Below are 18,529 nucleotides of genomic sequence, written 5' to 3'. Positions count from 1 at the left end.
AATAAAAGTCCAGATAAGATAAAATAAAACTGAATTTAATATTGTCAGAAAATTTAACAAAATAAAACTAAAAAACATTTTCTATTTTTTTAGCTTGCAACAGTAATTTTAATTTTGACAGCGCCAACTAGTGGCCAATTTCCGAAACTTCTTATTGATATCTTTCGCTCTATGTTCATGTTGTAACTTTCTTGTTAAAATTTGTGTTACTTGCTGACAAACCTAATGTTTATTGAATATGTGCTCGTGTTTGGTTTGTTCTCGGATATAATGAATTAAAAATCACGTCTCAATGTATATGTTATGCGGCAAGTTCCTTTCAAACCCAATGACATTAGATGAACTCGATGTGCGTTTTGGCCATTTTACTTGGCTTGCGTTGGTGATTCGTACATAGTCACGTGACCAAAGTGGTTTTTGGATCAATGGCGCCAAATGTCTGTTACAGAAAATGTATGTAAAATATGAGGTATTTGAGCTTATTTACATTATTATGGTGAAGTTCGTTATAAGTTTTTACTATTAGTCATACATTCACAGCTAGGAAAGACGGGAATGATGCGTAGGGCTCATGTCAATCTGGCAACAAAACAGTGCTGCTATCTATGTTGTCAATTTTGTTATGTAGTCTCTAATGGAGACTACCAGATAAATATTTACGGTTAATTATAGAAGAATGGAAATATCTTAGCAGTAATAAAGAGTTCTGTGAGTGCATTTCGTTTAATTATGATTGGCGCAGGAGCCGTGCGCCGTGGGTACTGAAAGCGTCTGTCCCGCCGCTATTTACTCGCGCTGCTCGGCAGTCGCAGGCCCGCCATACATTTTACTCGTGCTCTAAGTGAAACGTCAAACGGGAATTCTAATTATTTTCAATATTATTCGCTACAAATGTGTTGCAAACAATCCTATGTGTGTATTTATGATTATGGTGAGGTAAAATTTTGATATGATTAATAATTACCTGTGTCTAGTAGCATTGTCGAAATCTGAATTGACATTATTGTTCTTTACGTCAAAATTCCCTTTATCGTGCCAATTAAAAAGAAGCAGTATAGGTACTCACTAGAAATTGAATAGATCTTTCATTTTTTCATGTTAGCAGCATTGTATTTATATCAAGAAATGCACTATTGTTTATCACACTGTTTTGTTGTTAGCTGTGGATCTGGACTGTCAGTTTGACACAGTAACCATTCGGATTCGGTGGGATACAGTCCTCACATTATTTTAGCTTCAAATTCGCACCATTGAAGCCTTTATACAGAATAATAATAATGTCCTGGCTCAGTAAATAGTCAGTGAACTACATGGGTGTTTTTTTTTTCAGGTTGTACCATTTGCATTATTCAATATTAAAGTGCCATCATGTAGTAAATGATGTGACATTTTACACGATGCTACTGCCGCGTTCTAAGTGTAAAGCAGTAGTTGGTTCGTGAACATGTAGGTTGTGGAAGTGCTAACAGAGATGTCTATGAGAGGGAATAAGCGAGCAACTGGGCTGCGTGGAGAGTCCAGCCAGCCTGGCACATCCAAGGCAAGCCAGCCAAGCACATCTAAGGCTAGCCAGCCAAGTACATCCAAAGCTAGCCAGCCAAGTACATCCAAAGCTAGCCAGCCAAGTACATCAAAGGCCAGCCAGCCAAGTACATCAAAGGCCAGCCAACCCAGCACATCAAAGGCGTGTCAGCCAACCACGTCTAAAGATTGCCAGCCAAGCACATCCAAAGAGTGCCAGCCGAGTACATCCAAGGCGTGCCAGCCGAGCACGTCCAAGGCGTGCCAGCCAAGCACATCGAAGGACTGCCAGCCGAGCACATCCAAAGCATGCCAGCCAAGCACATCCAAGGCTTGCCAGCCGAGCACATCCAAGGCAAGCCAACCTGGCACATCCAGGCAGAGTCAGCCTGGCACATCCAGGCAAAGTCAGCCCAGCACATCAAAACAGAGCCAGCCTGGCACATCCAGGCAGAGCCAGCCCAGCACATCTAAACAATGCCAGCCTAGCACATCCAAGCAGTGCCAGCCTAGCACATCTAAATGTGAGCCAGGTCCATCTGGCACGTCTAAACGCCGTAGAGCAGAGCCTGATGACTGGCAGCTCAGACCAGATGTGAAGATGTCGTCCATATACAACAGAAGTGCCTCTGAGGCACCAGCAGAACTATTCAGGTTTGTGTGATTTTTTGGTTTAGTGCTGCTGCTGTGATTTATCTTATGGTTACAGAAGTGTGGAACTGGTGTTATGTTAAAATAAGAGTTTTAATTATCTTTGATAGCTATTAAGTTTATAAGATATTTGCTATATGCGAAAATTTTATTCATATTTGCAAATGCCTTTTTGTGTTTGGTTTCCTAAGTTTTTGAAAAGGAATTGAAAAGCTAAAAGCTAAGTATAAATGAATTAAGATGTACAAAAAAACAAAACTTGAGATTTTTCTCAGTAACTCCAGTTTTTATCATAACAAGTTAAATATTACCATTCTTTGTTGACACAAGGCTTATTTATAGTGTTCTACAAGTTGATCAATTAGTTAATAAGTTAAAATGAGAGAAGGGCATAATGACATTTTAGTTAATAGAGCATCAGCAATAAGCAGTGCGAATGTAAGATTGCAAAAAGCTACAAAAGTTAGCTTTAATTTATGACACAACTTTTTAGATATATCTATAGATTACTAACTTTAAAAATAACTTTATATTTCTAAGGGTGATTCGACCAAACAAGAGTAAATATTAATCTCAGAATAAATCGTCAGTTAATTCACATTTCATTTTAAAACTGTCAATGTGCCAGTTATACCAGGAGTTATTCTAGGATAAAAGTTTGGTCGAATCGGGCCTAAGCTATGCGTATTTTAGTCATTAGTATTTTATGTTTAAGATTTGTATTAAAATTAAATAGATAATACAATACATTTTAGAATTCAATAATACAGATATTCAGTGGTACTTACACACCTTACAATTGATTTATTGCTATCATTGGTTCTAAAAGTAAAAACTACCCTTCAAAATTAGAAGTTTGCTGTACATACAGTCGCGGAATGAAAAGGTTCGTCACCTTAGTGTCGGTTTTCGCTTGCACTAGGTACTGTAAGAGTCAAACCTGCCAACATAACCATGCAAGAAACAGTGCTGCTAACATTTAAATAAATATGACGTTTGCTAACGAATAAGGTTTTGCTTGTTTATTTTTCTATCCCATCAGTGCAATACAAATGTTACAAAATGTAGTTTTTTTATTTAATAGTAATGACAGGTTGAATCAACAAGAAGGTTTTAGTTTATCAATCATTATAATCTTCTTGACAAGTTAAACCGTCTGCTCGTTTGTCTCATGTCACATAAAAAAAAACAACTTTGATCTGAATAATTTTGAACTTTACTGACGAACAGTTAAAGATTATTTTCTTTAACTCGAGATTATTCTGTAACATAGTTTCAAAAGGTAATATGTGCTCGCGATTCGTTGAAGGAATCAATTTGAAAACTGACGAACCTTTTCATTCCGTGACTGTACATTTACTATTATTTGTGTGTACCACTGATTTGCTGCACATAAATATACCCCCCTCAATTTAATTTACCTCCATTATAGTGAACATTTTCTATTCGTCTGTCAATAACTTGTGATTGTTACAGGGGGTATATTTAATCAAAAAAGTAATTAATTAATTAGACAATTAAGAAGATTAGAATGTTTTAAGTAAATATAAACTCTTTATAGTAAAAATGTGAAAATAATTTATGCTGTATTAACTTAGTGAATAGTAATTAACTTTAGTGCATTTAGCGACTTCTTCAAGCACATGTTCAAATCAATTTGTTTAAGTGTAAGTTAACTCCAAGGTAAGACAACTAATATCACACTTTTGACAGATCAAACAGCATCACTCCACATTGTCATAAAAGTAAAATACATATTTCTAGACTTAAAAATATTATTCGTGATATTTCATCATTCTTTAAATTTTTACTCCATTCAGTCTTACTGTATGATAAATTAAATAGTTCAAATCCAAATAATTATTTCTTAGCTGGAAATCTATCTAGGATGAAATATTATTCCATTTATAAATTTCTGAAACTGAGTATACATATTATTAGGAACAAGAACTAATAATAAGTCTTTATCTTTACCTATAAAATTGCCGATTTTTTCTTTAAAATGTATGAGTTTTATAATTATAATTTTAGTAATTCAGTAGCTATTATTCCCATTATTTATTTTTAGGGTTCCTTATCTAGAAAAGGAAAAAGCGAAACCCTTGTACCACTATACTTATAGCTCTTTGTTGTCCATCTGTCTTATCAACAACTTTTTTCTCAGGAACGCGTGAGGTAGGTATCTAGTGTAACCTATGTCTGTGGTCCTTTGTGGTCCTAAAAAAATCAAGTTATTTCTTTCTTTCTTTCTTAATTTAACTCAGCCATTGTTTCTAACACTTGCTGTCAGCTATTTTCTAACACTTCGTAAGGGAATCAACACCTAGAGGTTACTTTCCATAGACCTATAATCATGAAAAGTTTTGTTTTGTTATCCTCAAAAAATCATATTACAAACTAGCAATTGGGAAGCTAATCGCGATCTATGTTGATGTATGGAGACAAAATTTACATACTCAAAACGGAACCCTCCGTGCGTGAGTCCGACTCGCACGTGACCGGTTTTATTACTTTCGAAGGCGATTTCAGGGAATTAAATCTAGAAATAGTATTTTAATATTATTTTTACCAATACAAAACGGCAATTTCATAAGTAAAGACTTTTTATCATAAACGGCATTGGCAGTGTTGCTTTTAAAATTGCATTATGTTATGCTAGCGTAGTGTTGAGATCTTTAATATCAAAATTATAAAGTTTCAAAATAATACAAACTAAAAATCAAAGTGATGTCTATAATAACAATGATATGCGTTGAGCAAGCGAAGTTACCCTTTAATGTATACCAAACGCCTATGCTGGAAGGACGCTTTGGCGTTGGGGCTCTTATCCTCCTCATTACTACTTCTTCACTTCACTCAAAGATGGGTGTCCCGATATGATGAGCATAGATGAGGAGTATTTACAACGCGAAGGTCGCGTTAACGTCGAACGATGACCGGTTACTAGGAAGAGGAGCATGCTATGTAATGCAATCATGAGGATGGAATAATTTCAATGTCACAGGAGCTCATATGGCATACATTGGTATGTGGAGGACCTAAGAGCCCCTGACTAGCGTTCCTTACTATGCTATGCACAAAAATAATTGACTGGAAATGTTCATCCTAGCGAATTTAAACTATTTTGCTTCAAAATAGGTGTGATGCTGTTTGTAAAAATATTCAAAGCCGATAATAATAATAATTACTTCGTTTATACTAATCCAGACATTGAAAAAGACAATTCGCTTTGTAATTGTGTATTCGCTTCGCAAAGCATAAAGTGGCTTAACATGCATACTTGATAGCATTAACTTTAACTGACATATTTACATGATTTTAAGGTTCATATTTTTAACGGACACATTAATTCAAAAAAGTACATGGCTTTGAAGGTTTTCATGTAAGAAATGTGGTATTAATTATTGAGTAATTGGGGCACATCATAGTCCAGTGTAATATCAGTATTATTGCACTCAAAATTGCATCTTGCATTTTTTTTATTAAAAAAGATGTATTATGTAAAGTAGATACCTTTTAACACTTCAAGCAAACAAATCAACTCAACGCTTCAAGTAATTTTCTTTTCAATATTTTTACTTTATATAAAAACTATTATTTATGTAAAATAATAGATAGTACCGTAAAAAATATTGCTACTTATTGGTATGGAAAATTTCAGCGGACTGTCTTAGCAATCTATTAAAAAAATGTATTCTAATTGATAAATCCATACTAATATTTTATTGCGAAAGTTAGTCACCGAACCAATTTAGAGTGAATTTAGTATGGAGATAGATTTCAGGGTTCCATACTTCAAAAGAAAAATGGAACCCTTAGGGGATCACTTTGTTGTCTGTGTTTGTTAATTTCTTTTATGCACAGAAACTATGGAAGTATCAAGTTGAAATCAAAATCAAATACTTGTCTGCCTCTTGTAAAAATCTTTTAAGTCAACGCAATCCAAAGATACAACCATTTGAGCGTTATTTTCAAACACTTCACAGGCGATTCAAAACCTATTGGGTACTCTCATAAGACCTACAATCATATGGCAAGAAGCAAGGTCTTACAAAACAAATGAAGGAAAAAATGTTCAAATAAGAGTAGTTTCATCAAAATCCGTTCAGTAGTTTTTGCGTGAAAAAGTAACAAACATGTTGACATTCAGACATCCATACAAACTTTGGCATTTATAATATTAGTAAGAAGATATTTGTGACAAGTGTGATTCTCTTGGTGCGGGAGTCTTACTCGCACTTAAAAGGTTTTTTTATGTAGAGGGTACGCATTATTTCACTTTCTGTCACATACCGAACTTTACGTACGAAGTCACGGACAAAAGCTATACCTTCTAAATCCATAAAACGAAATTGCTCTTAAGTTTCATAGTACAACAAAGAATTATTTTAGAATTCAATCAAACAGAAAATTATAGACACAATAAGGATGCACGTCTACTGTGATACAGGTGACGCAGGGTGAAGCAGAACAGTTGGCCATCAAGCAAATCAAGGCCTTATTCTGTGAGCATAAGGTGCATAATTCATTGATGCGAGTTCAGCAACCGGCTAAATTGATAGCGGTAAATGAATTATGCACTGTATGCCCGCGGTATTAGTATCTCATTCGCTTGGCATTGATGTTACTTGCGCTGCGTCGCATGTATCTCGTAATTAGGAATTACAGAATCTTTTTACAATAGTGAAATCAATGTAAAGCGTAAGTTCCACGTTTTAAAAGGGATAGATATAATATCTTTTATGCCTGGGTGTCGAGTCGATTTGGATGCATCTTTTAAACAATAAGGACCATTCGTCGAATCTACTATAGTTTGCAATTCGGAATTTTGAGTGGCATGATGCACGAACAGTTAGCAGCAGATGAGCCGACATATTTTCTAATGAAACGTCAACAAATGCTTTACAGGTGTAAGGGAGATGTTGGCGAAAACGCTAGGTGGATCTTATTTCCCAATAATTAAATTTTTTTTTTACTAATACTTTTCAATCTCTCAATATATGACTGATTTCGGTGTGCCAGAGTAATTTACAGCAATTTTTTAATCTTAAAAACATTATTTGCAGTCATCGAATCACATTTGCAGAAAAAAAACATTCTAATTCGTAATATTGACAAAATATAATTTGTAAAAACAAGTTAAAAAATATACATTCTTATAGGAATACATTTTACATCTACGAAACATGATCTGAACTCAACGTTTTCGCCAAAACCTCACACGTTGTTTACCAGCGAGGTAGGTTTGCGGTGAGTAAGAATATAATGTAGGATGTGTAGCTGACTGCGTACCTGCCAATTCCAGGAAAGACCTGATCAGCGCCATGAAGCTGCCAGACTCGGAGCCACTGACGCCGAGCGAGTACTGGATCATCACGGACACGTGGAAGCAAGACTGGGAGCGCGGCGTCCAGGTGCCGGTGAACCCCGACTCGCTGCCGGCGCCCGTCGTCCGCATCATCGACAATCCTCGCCCGCCTGACTTCAAACCGTTCAAGTTGTGAGTTACTCGAAATCATTCGCCAAAATACATCGATCGTCCGTGCGAAACAACCCCCCTACACAAAGTTACAAGCCAGTTTTGAATCTGATACTGTTTTTGTATGCAGCCACTGCGCTCTGGGAAGCGACTCCGATTTTAAAACAGATGAAAAGTATGCGATTTTGTATAGGGGGTCTGTTACTAAAGCTATTTATAACGGATCTCTCTTTGTCTAAAACGTCCAATGTTGACGAGATCTTATTTCTTTGCATGCATACAGTAGGATTATTTAACATGCATGGCTTTTAAAAAATATTAAACCATCAACAAGTAACATTTACCACATTTAATATTCATCATCAAAGTCACTTGAAATTCATGCCAAAACCACAGTGCAATTAATGGCACAGCGCATAACAACCGCAACAGGAGAGTGACGCGACAACGCCAAAACTTATGCCATGTTTTAGCTCCGCGATCCACAGGTAGAAGTTTAGGTTAGAGCTAGATTTGTGATGTGAGAGCTCGCTGCATACTGGCTACGAATTAATTTATTTTGGTTCAGAACTTTACTTAATCACGGCAACTATCTGCTGAAAAGGCGATTATAATTGCTAGACAAACATTTCTGCTAATCTAAAGTGTTGTAACACCGAGGATATGGATGACTTAGTCTTAAATGGCAGGAAAACGAAAGAGTTAATTAAACTTTACATTTAGAAAGAAAATACTGACTTTGCTGTGATTATTATCTTTTCGTAGGGTAACGGGCATCTATATAGGTTATTTTAAATGCAAAGTTTTCATGAAACCATCCCAGCATCCTAACAGAAAGTGTAAAATATTATTGGATGTGTAATTTTTCTACTTTGTATGTTGGGCAACTTTCCACAACTGTCAATCACTGCACAACAGCATTTCTGATGATTGGGTTATGTTACATGATATAAGTCCAATTTTTAATGACGATTTGCGCGAAATGTCTGACAAAAATTTGACACTTGGGTCTTTTTGTAAAAAAACAAACTTTTTTAGAGATGTACCTATTTTATGAAGTTGTTAAGTTGAAAAAACTTTTTTTATTTGACTTCCTTGCTGAAGCTGAAGGCAGCCAGCTCTTTTGAATGCTTCAACAGCAGTCAGCCATCATGTGTGCATTCCAGTGGCCCTGATAGCGTCCATCTATCGTACAAAGGCCCTGGTGGATTTGCTCGCCATGTTCTTCACTTAGATCCTTAAGAGTTGTGAGAAAATTGTTCAGGTGATTGCGAAGAGAGTGTAATTTGATGTTTAGTCCTCATCCAACCAAAACAACATGCTTGTAAGTGACTCATACGCTGTTCGATGTGTAAGAATAGTAAGATTTTTTCGGATTTTCCAAAAATAAAATGAATATGCCAAAATAACTCCGATGATGTCCGATGTCCGAAACCGAAGAGGTGCTGATATCGACAGCGACCATTACATGGTTGCTGCCGAGCTGCGCCTCAAGGTAGCGGTAGCACGACCAGCTGGGGGACCGGACAGGATTGGGAGAAGGTTCGACGTAACTAATTCAGAAACCCTGACATCTGCACCAAGTTCAGACTCGAACTACGAAACCGTTTCTCTGCTCTTGATGACGAGAAAAGCTTAATAGACGAAAAGTGGAACCATATCAAAGTGGCCTACACAGAGACCAGCTTTTCCGTCTCGGGTCACACCACGCACACGCGCGAGGACTGGATGTCACAATCCACATGGCAGCTGATCAACGACCGGAGAGAGCTGCACCTAAAGTTGCTACAAACCACCGACGTACAACTTATAGCCACCCTCAGACAGCAGCAACGTCAGATGCGCAGGAAAATCTACCGCAGCACGCGGAAAGACAAAAGACTGTGGGCTGACGGGGTTGCTGATAATGCCCAACTCGCTGCTAACACTGGCAATCTGAGAGAGCTGTACAAAGCGAAAAAATCTTGGCAGGAAGTAGTAGACCAAAGAAGAAGCCTCTTAAGTCCAGTGACGGGCAGCTTATTGTGACGTCTGAGGGGCAACTGAAACGATGGCGTGAACACTTTCAGGAGGTCTTCCGCCCTACCTTGACTACAGCCACCAACACGCCTGAGCCACCGCAGCACACCTCTACTCCACCTAGGCTGCTCGACATCAATGTGAAACCACCATCACGCGACGAAGTGGCCAAGGCTATCCTGTCCCTCAAAATTGGCAAGGCCCCAGGACTCGACCTTGTCACCGCAGAAATGCTGAGAGTCGACGTAAACTCCGCCGCCGACGTCCTGACACCTCTCATCGAAAACATCTGGATGGAAGAGGAACTAACTCCCAGACGACTGGAATAAGGGGCTTTTAATTACTGTGCCAAAGAAAGGGGACCTAAGCCAGTGTAGCAATTGGAGAGGTATCACTTTGCTCTCGATACCGTCAAAGGTTTTCTGCAAGATTATCTTGGATAGGTTATCGGGGGCCGTTGAACCTCTTTTGCGTAGGGAACAGGCTGGCTTCCGCCCGAACCGCTCGTGCACCGACCAGATCAATACTTTGCGTATCATCTTGGAGCAGGCATCAGAATGGCAAAGGGAAGTCTATCTTACCTTTGTAGACTTTGAAAAAGCCTTTGATACGCTAAAGTGGGCAAGCATATGGTCGCGACTCGCTGACATTGGTGTCCCGCCGAAAATTATCGATCTATTGAAGGCCATCTACAAGAAATATTCTTGTAAAGTCACTCACGACGGCCTCATCTCCGAAGACATTGAGGTGCATGCGGGCGTCCGGCAAGGCTGCCTGCTTTCGCCGCTTCTCTTTCTGGTAGTCTTGGATGGAGTCATGTGTCGTGCATATCAAAACCAACGGCGTGGAATAGAGTGGGGTATAATCGGAGTCTTAGAAGACTTAGATTATGCCGATGACCTCTGTTTGCTGAGCCACACGCATCACGATATGCAATCCAAAATTGATGACCTACATCGAGAGGCGGGCATCACGGGGCTCAAAATTAACTGCCGGAAGACCCAAGAGATGCGATCTGGAGTGAGGAATTGCACACCAGTACGGATTGGTGCAGAGGATGTGGAACGTGTCCACAATTTTACCTACCTCGGGAGCGTCGTGTCAGAGACTGGAGGTACCGAAGAAGACATCATTTCGCGCATTGCCAAGGCTAGAGCCACCTTCGCAAAACTTCGCCCCGTATGGAAGTCACGGAAACTGACCCGAAGGGTCAAGATCAAAATTTTTGGGTCCAACGTTAAATCCGTGCTGCTCTATGGGTGTGAAACGTGGAAGGTCACCAAGATCATCTCGCACCAGCTGCAGGTCTTCGTCAACCGCTGCCTTCGCCGAATTCTCGGAATATACTGGCCTGAGAAAATCTCCAACGTCGAGCTATTGGAACGTTGCCACGAAATTCCGATCGACCAGCAGATCAAGCGCCGCAAGTGGAACTGGATTGGCCACACTCTCCGAAGGGATCCCGATCACATCCCCAAGCAGGCTCTGGATTGGAACCCCCAAGGAAAACGCAAGCGTGGTCGCCCCAAGCAATCGTGGCGGCCTCGGCGAAGAAGATCGGCAAGACTTGGAGCGAGATCAAACACATAGCTCAAGACCGAACGCGATGGAGGACTGTTGTGGACGCCCTCTGCCCCATCTAGGGGACATAGGACCATAAGTAAGTCAAAATAACTCGATTCCATGTATTTTCTGAAGACTTAAAGATCCTGGATCTCTGAAATGATCGTTTAAACCATCTTGGCTACATGGTTTTGAAATTTTCGGGTCACATTCAAAGTCTCTACCACAGTGCCAGTTTTCGCCTCAAAATCCTGTGAAGTATCAGCATGAGGTTCAAGTGACTTCTTAAGGTTGAAATGAAAAGACGTCTACATGTCAAACATATGCAAGGAATTACCATTTAGTTCAATTTTTTTTTAAATACCATTTCTGTTTAAAAATAAAAATAACAGTCGTCGCGATGGTTCAAGGGTTCCTTTCAGATCATAGCGGTTTCGTACCTAAATCTACACATATTCTTATTTGTTCACAAACGTAAAAACTCAACGCATCTTTTCACGCCTTTTGCGGAATTCAAGGCTTATCTATTATTTCCACTGGGTCACCAAACTAATTTTTGTGACCTAATTTTACGAACTTTGTCACATTTAAACGGATTATTTAAACATATCCTCTCCGCAAATGAAACAAAATTGGTTTAGATCATTCACACACAAACACTTCTTAATGCTACCATATTAAATTATACAAAGAAAACATAGTATTTTTTGAACTGTCGGCGAATTAAGACTGAAAGTTAGCAATTTTTGAGTGAAAGCTATAACACGTAAACAAGAGCTTCTACAAAAAAATGGAAGGCAGATTCAGAATCAGCGACGTCAAATTACTAAACATCATGTAATTAAAGCCAATCATCAGCCAAACGTTGCAATTTTGTTGTGCAGATTATTGATGCAGTTTTAACGTGTTTTTATACTTTCAGAGCCGGAGGCTCTTTGGAAAAAATAAACAACGTAACTTTTCCATACGAAGTGATGCCGTGGCACAGCGTTAAGTGACAACTATTAAATTATAGAAAAGTATCGCCGCGTTCATGACGCTCGAACTAAGTGATGTGTTGAGGCCTTAATGTCAAAACGTCAGTAGCACGAGCACAAAGTGGAAAATGATAAAACCTATAATCCACTTATTTAAAGCAGTTAAAATACCGTGTTTGTAATTGCTGTATGCATTTTAACAGCTGGTCTAGTCGTCCCATAATGTCAAAATTGAATTTTGCTGCCACGCCACGCGAATCATGTCATTAGTAGCTAGTGTCGGGCGTTCATACAAATTGACAAGCGCAATAGGTGCGAGTGAATCGCGTTACCGCGCGGGATTCGCTGGTCTTGCCGTAGATTTTGGTTGGTTAGCTCAGTTGTTTCAAAATTGTCGAAGCTTTTAGGATTATTATTTTAGACGAACAGGCAGGCCTACAATAAGTAGAATGCACCAATGCCTTGCATGTAAAAGATGTGTCTGTTTGAACAATATTTCAATCGATATTTAAGAAATATATGGTGTTATTTAACTTAAAGCATGCTAGCCAACTGCAGTGACCTTGTAATGCCTAGGTTTATATTAGGGGTGTATTTAACTAACTGGCGCCCCTTCAATTTTAGCGCTCTCAGATTTTATTATTGAATGACGGGAATCAAAACCCGTTTCCTCTTTGGATAATAGTTAACGATTATTTGCAGCCAGCTTTGCAACGTTTCAAGGGGGATATTAAATTGTAAAGTACATGCATGCATCAAAAGCTGGACCATATGGTCAGTTCACATGGAATTGCATAGTCGCTCTTTAAAAGTGGTCAACATGAAGGGAATAAGTTCATTTTGAGTTTCAAACTTGTGCGGGAATGATTATTTCGTTCGTTAGACTAACTGCACGCAGGCAGGTCATTATATCATTAGCTGATAGAAAATGCACTTTCAAAGTTGTTTAAAGAGCTTCGGTTTTTGAATAATGCATTAGTTTGAGTGAGCTCTTTATGACTTTCAGCTGTTAGGTTTCGCAGGGTTGTTTATTTAGTCGGTGGTTGTTGTGACGTGTGTTTGTTCTGCAGGCCGAAGGACAAGTACATTCACTTGACGCGGGACGCTTACTACCAGCCGGACAAGCACTGCCTCAGCACTACGCCCGCAAAGGCCGAGGCGGCTTGCGCGTACGACCTCGACGCGGCGGACACCGCGTGGTTAGAGCTGCTTAACCTCGAGCGAGCGAGGGCCGGCCTCTTCCCCATCAACGAGGACCAACTCGAGAAGGTCATCGAGGAGCTAGAGGTAAGTACTCGTACTCCTTAGTCACCGAAAGTCATCAACACATACGCATAATCTTATTGTGCGACAAGATTGGACAAATCGCCAGTGCACAAATTGCCGGATCTGAATTGTGTAACCGCTGAACGTATGCGGTAATCATTCTTTCCTGTACGATTTGCAAGGTCTGGATTGTGTTTGATAACAAAAATAAACACACAGAAGACTTATTTTTCGTCTTAGCTGTAGAAAAATTCTTAGCAGTAATTGAACCACAAATTGCACGTCCTAAATGGATAATGGCTTTAAAATGTGTTGTTGTACGAAGTTTATCATCATACCTCCTAACGGTCAGAGATCATAATTGATTAATAAATAAATGTACTCCCATATCAAAATTGTACACGCGAGTGTTGTCGTTATATCTGTTTGTTACTCCAAAGGTCACTATTAGAACTAGATGCTAGAAATAGAACTGATGATGATGGCTACGATCTCCTTCATGTCCACACGAAGCCTCTCACTAAGCTCAAAACATGGCGTGCATTCATTCAGTTAATACAAAGTGGAGTCGCGCAACTAAATATAAATATTTTCTAAAGTGCCTACTGAAAAGTATTTGATTACGACATTGAAAAATGTACGTTGGAATCGGCTTTAAGCCTGCTCCGAGCTCTTTGCAAGCTCCGTGTGTGCATGAGCGCTCGCTAGGGAGGCCAAACAAGCGCGAATGTGTTGGAGTTTTTTGAGTCACGTTATGAAAGACTTTCAACACATTTTGTGTCGTTGCCTTTTCTAAATTCAACGGGAATGCAACGCGATGTTACGCTAGTTGAAGAACATATTTTTATCCTTCACTCTGTGAAATTGCCAAATTAGGTCACGCATATTTTTTTGCAAATCGAACGATTTGAAGTACAGATCAGCATGCCTACCATGAGTTTACGTTAGGTGTGCTCGCTAGCGACTGCGTAAAAAATGACATTTAAATGTATGACATATTGTGCAGCTCCCCTAGCGGCTACTTTCAAGAAATAAAATCTTCATAGAATTTTTTGACGTATTCGCTAGCGAGCTCACCTAACGTAAACTCATGGTAGGCACACAGATACTATAAGTGAAAAAGACATGAAAAGTACTGTCATTCCTTCCAAAATATACGTAGGGACTAACAGATTATGTTACTTACCATAATCTTCCAGAAGTAAGTTGAATTGTTTCGTTGGATATAAAGTTGTATGCCCGCCATTGTAGCAAAAATGATATTGCACTAATTTTGTTTTATTTACGTACAAACTAAACCAATAAGTAACACAATAGAATAGTTTTGAGTTTAAAACAGAAAGTATTCTTGTGTGATGTCCCTACCTCCGCGAGCAACAGGTAACCGTCGCCGAGCGTCTTAAGTTTTAGATAAAAGCACCACAAACAAAGTTTCCACTACAATAGATAAACTACACAATATATTATTCTCAGACGTGTTGTTTCACTTGTACATAACAATTTTACTGCCCAAAAAGGAACTCGAAAACCTTTTATTTAAAATGACAGTAAAATTTGTGCAAGCCTTTCTCTACTATCCATTTTTTATCTGTGATTGCCATATAAAGCTTATTGATCCAGGCCCGGGTCGAGTGACGTTCCGATATACCTAGCAAAACTTTCGATGTAAAGTAAATAACCGAATACGATGTTAAAATTCACGCAAAAATAATACAAATTAACTATTTCTAGTCGATATGATAATATTTTAGCTTTTTGTATCATATTTATTCGAAATACATTGATTTATATACTTGACCTATATAAATCCAAGTTTCGCGCTCAAATACATACGTTCGGAAACAAGGATGCTGCGTTGTTTGATGTGCGGACCCCTAGGCCGGCGCGTGGCCAATATTGATCCCGAGGCTGCATTTACCTATGTGCTCGGTACATGGCTATGTATTGCAGTCTCGGCAAAGTGATTTACGACTCTCGTTTTCACTATCGTGTTATTTCCGCAGTGTTTTGGACTTCCAAAGTAAATAGTAATTGTGAGCCCACTTGTTGATTGTTATATTTGTGTTGATATTTAGTTTTCAAAGATTCAAGATGCTACGACGTACATGATTGGAGCACCAAACAAAGGTAACCATTTTATCGTCAGTGTTCATTTGTGCATATTTAAATGTTAATTATGCGTTCGAATCATTTAACTATTAACTTTTGCTATGTTGATATTATTAAGTTGAAAGTGCGATAGCTCCCGTGATAAAAGTGAACCGTATTGCGTGTTTAACATGACGCCATTCTGCGTCTTCGGCAACGACAAATAGAGTCCAACAGTTTCTTTGCTTACAAGGATTTGAGGGTTCCTTTTTGCTTAAAATGTGATGGTGATGAGCACTTATTCATAAAAACCTACCAAAACTTTCATATTAGTGTTCAAAATGGTATCTTGTTGTAATTATCGATTGACCTAATTTAGGTCATATGCAACAGTGCCTGCATTTAGGTCACCTGGGAGTTCTTTTTCAAGTCGTCAGGTATTCGATACACATTGACGTGCTATATCGAGTATTATCGTTGCATTAAACTTCGCGGGGACATTTTGTCTTAGTGAATACTACATATAAAACTTTAAACAAAGACATAACATTTTCACGCGTTGCCCGTGGTCTACTGGTAGTATCACAGGTAATTAGGTATTTCGGTGGTACAACTACTCAAATAAATCATATTACCTATAGAGCTATTGGTAGGACAACTGTAAATTATTTGTTCTGTGTTTCCGTCAGGCAGGACTTGAGCATTACATGTATACGATCTTTTATATACCCTAGATGTACTTCTGTACAGGTTTTAAAATAAAATAAAAGCTCTTAAGTTGTATGCTCGAATCAGTATCACAAAAAACACCATGATGGAATTAGACTTAGAATCTGGTCCTTAGAATATTTGGAAGGCTCATACTGAGGGTCAAGGGCATTCCGCAGGTGTTTTTGTCATATTTTTCCTTGACTTGATATAATTAATTTTATTATCGAGAACAACCGTGTCATCACAAACCGGTAATGCAAAAAACGGAGCATGCAAGTTAGGTCCGCGCGACTTTTCTTCACTTTCTCGCGCTCGGGAACTTGTTTTGGTGCATCAACAGATGTCATGATTTGTTTTTTATAACTCTATGTACTGAAAATCGCAATACGCATGCGTGGACATTACCGACCAAGATGAGGTGAGAATGATTGATTGAATAAATGTTAGTTAGTGCCAAACAAAATGGAGATAGTTTTTAGTGACGAATCGCGTTGCATTGCAATAGCGATAACATTGTAAAGAAGTACCCGTGGTGTGATATTTATAGGTCGGATTCAATTCGCGTAGTGCAATTTTGCGATCAGCGTGCACCGCTCAAGGAGTAGTTATCGGTATTATTTAATAAAGTCTGATCCACCTCTATCGGCGGCTTCCTGTTTAACGGCCGGTGCCGTTTGAGCCGCGGTGCACTCAGCGGCCCATCTGTATTGTTATGTCACTAGATGATTGCTACTAGGTATGTTGTAAATATAATTTAGTATATTCGTAGACTAGTATTATATCTATACTTTACTATATGCTCTGGCTGACAATGCATCAGAGATATATGAAGGGATTTGAAATTTGAAACATGAAGCTTTCGTGGTGTTGCCGTTAAGAGAGGTTTTCATACATTGGGCAATTATAATTTGGGCTTTTGTGGCATATGCCTTTAAGTTAACTGAAAAGACTGCATATCAGAGTGACCTATTTCGTATATTGTTTCCTTTCCGCGATTCTCCTTGTGAATCACTATATTGGCAATTAAAATGGCGTGCTAACGGCATTCTGTAAATATTGACATCCCAATTTTAGGGAACAAGCCGTGTTTTATAGTGCACGTCAGCGCAATAGTTATGTACCCACCTGTTGGAGCTGGGTAATCAATAACTTGTTAGCGCCACTCTAGTCACCCTTCAATTAAAATTTAATTTGATTTTAAAATATATTTAACGCTGTGAATATATTTTAATGGCCAGATTTTTTTTGCTATGCTTCTGACCTAACCTTTCGACTTATATGCTTTCGTTACGTTTCTAGTCTCGGTCGGATATTGATGTGATGATAAATAAAGTGAATCGCATGTTATAGGAAAACTATTTTAAGACTGTCGGGACAATTTCCTCCCACCTTATGAGAAACTTGTAGAAATAGGTACAAACGGATAACCGAGAAAACTTAGTTTGCAAATACGACTTTTATATTTGAAGTGGTTTTAAGCACACTCTGTCTTATCTCCATTATTCAGACAAGAAATGAAATCAGCGTTGTGTTGTTTTTATACCAACCACGTCACGAGATTAGTGGAAGTCCTTTTAGAGAGCTGTATTTAGTTTTTCTTCTTATTTCCTTATGTACAACTATTTGAAATACAAGGAAAGAATGAAAGGCGTGAGCGTTGCAAACGAAAGGACAGAAATTTTGTTAAACGCGCTAATGACCTAGCTTATGACGTGGCGTCAACATAACGGATCCTACCTATTAGTACCTAAATAGCTATGTATAAGTAAATATGATATTAATTCGTACTCAACGCCTTTGTTGCATCGGCGGGGATAGAATACGAGACCGCATCTGTCGCAGTCCGGTATGCAAATCACGAGGCTGGCGGCCATCAACAAAAACGATTAACGGCTTCAAGTAATGAACGAGATGCAAGTACCTTGGAAGATTTTTAAAGGACAATTTGTCAGTTTGCTAAATACCAAAAAAATACATTTTTGATTTAACTCGAAAATATTTTAGCTTGGGTGCGAATTTCATCGTCATACATGAATCTCAAATTTATAAATTCTGCTCATATTCACTCATATTCCGCCGTGCAATATCCTTAAGTAAAAAATAAGTGAAATCGTTACATTAGATAAAATTGTAGGTCGACGTTATTGCATATCTGTCAGCAGGAGCGCCGTGATAAGTGGCGCGGTAAAATGCTTTGAGCGCCAAGTGCTTGAATCTCGATCTCCTGTTGTTAAAAATTCAATTTTTAAATTCT

The 18,529-nt window shown here is 38.6% G+C and overlaps 1 protein-coding gene across 4 annotated transcripts in view; it reads left to right on the top strand.

Annotated features, from left to right (window-relative positions):
* The first annotated feature begins 54 nt into the window (after window positions 1-54).
* rno (PHD finger protein rhinoceros) overlaps window positions 55-18,529 on the top strand; it is a 37,973-nt gene continuing 19,498 nt past the window's right edge. The window contains exons 1-4 of one of the 4 annotated variants that reach the window (XM_028310915.1): window positions 55-453; window positions 1,331-2,175; window positions 7,478-7,672; window positions 13,281-13,497. In XM_028310915.1, the coding sequence (XP_028166716.1) occupies window positions 1,472-2,175; window positions 7,478-7,672; window positions 13,281-13,497 (1,116 nt within the window). In that variant the 5' untranslated portion in view covers window positions 55-453; window positions 1,331-1,471. The other 3 variants (XM_028310916.1, XM_028310917.1, XM_028310918.1) reach the window with 3 other exon arrangements.

This window comes from Ostrinia furnacalis, unplaced genomic scaffold (genome assembly GCF_004193835.3).
Source record: "Ostrinia furnacalis isolate ACB-3 unplaced genomic scaffold, ASM419383v2 OfSCF3139, whole genome shotgun sequence".
In the NCBI taxonomy this organism is placed as follows: Eukaryota; Metazoa; Arthropoda; class Insecta; order Lepidoptera; family Crambidae; genus Ostrinia; species Ostrinia furnacalis.
The sequence above is the reverse complement of the archived record's forward strand: the minus strand, read 5'-3'. Positions and strand labels throughout refer to the sequence as shown.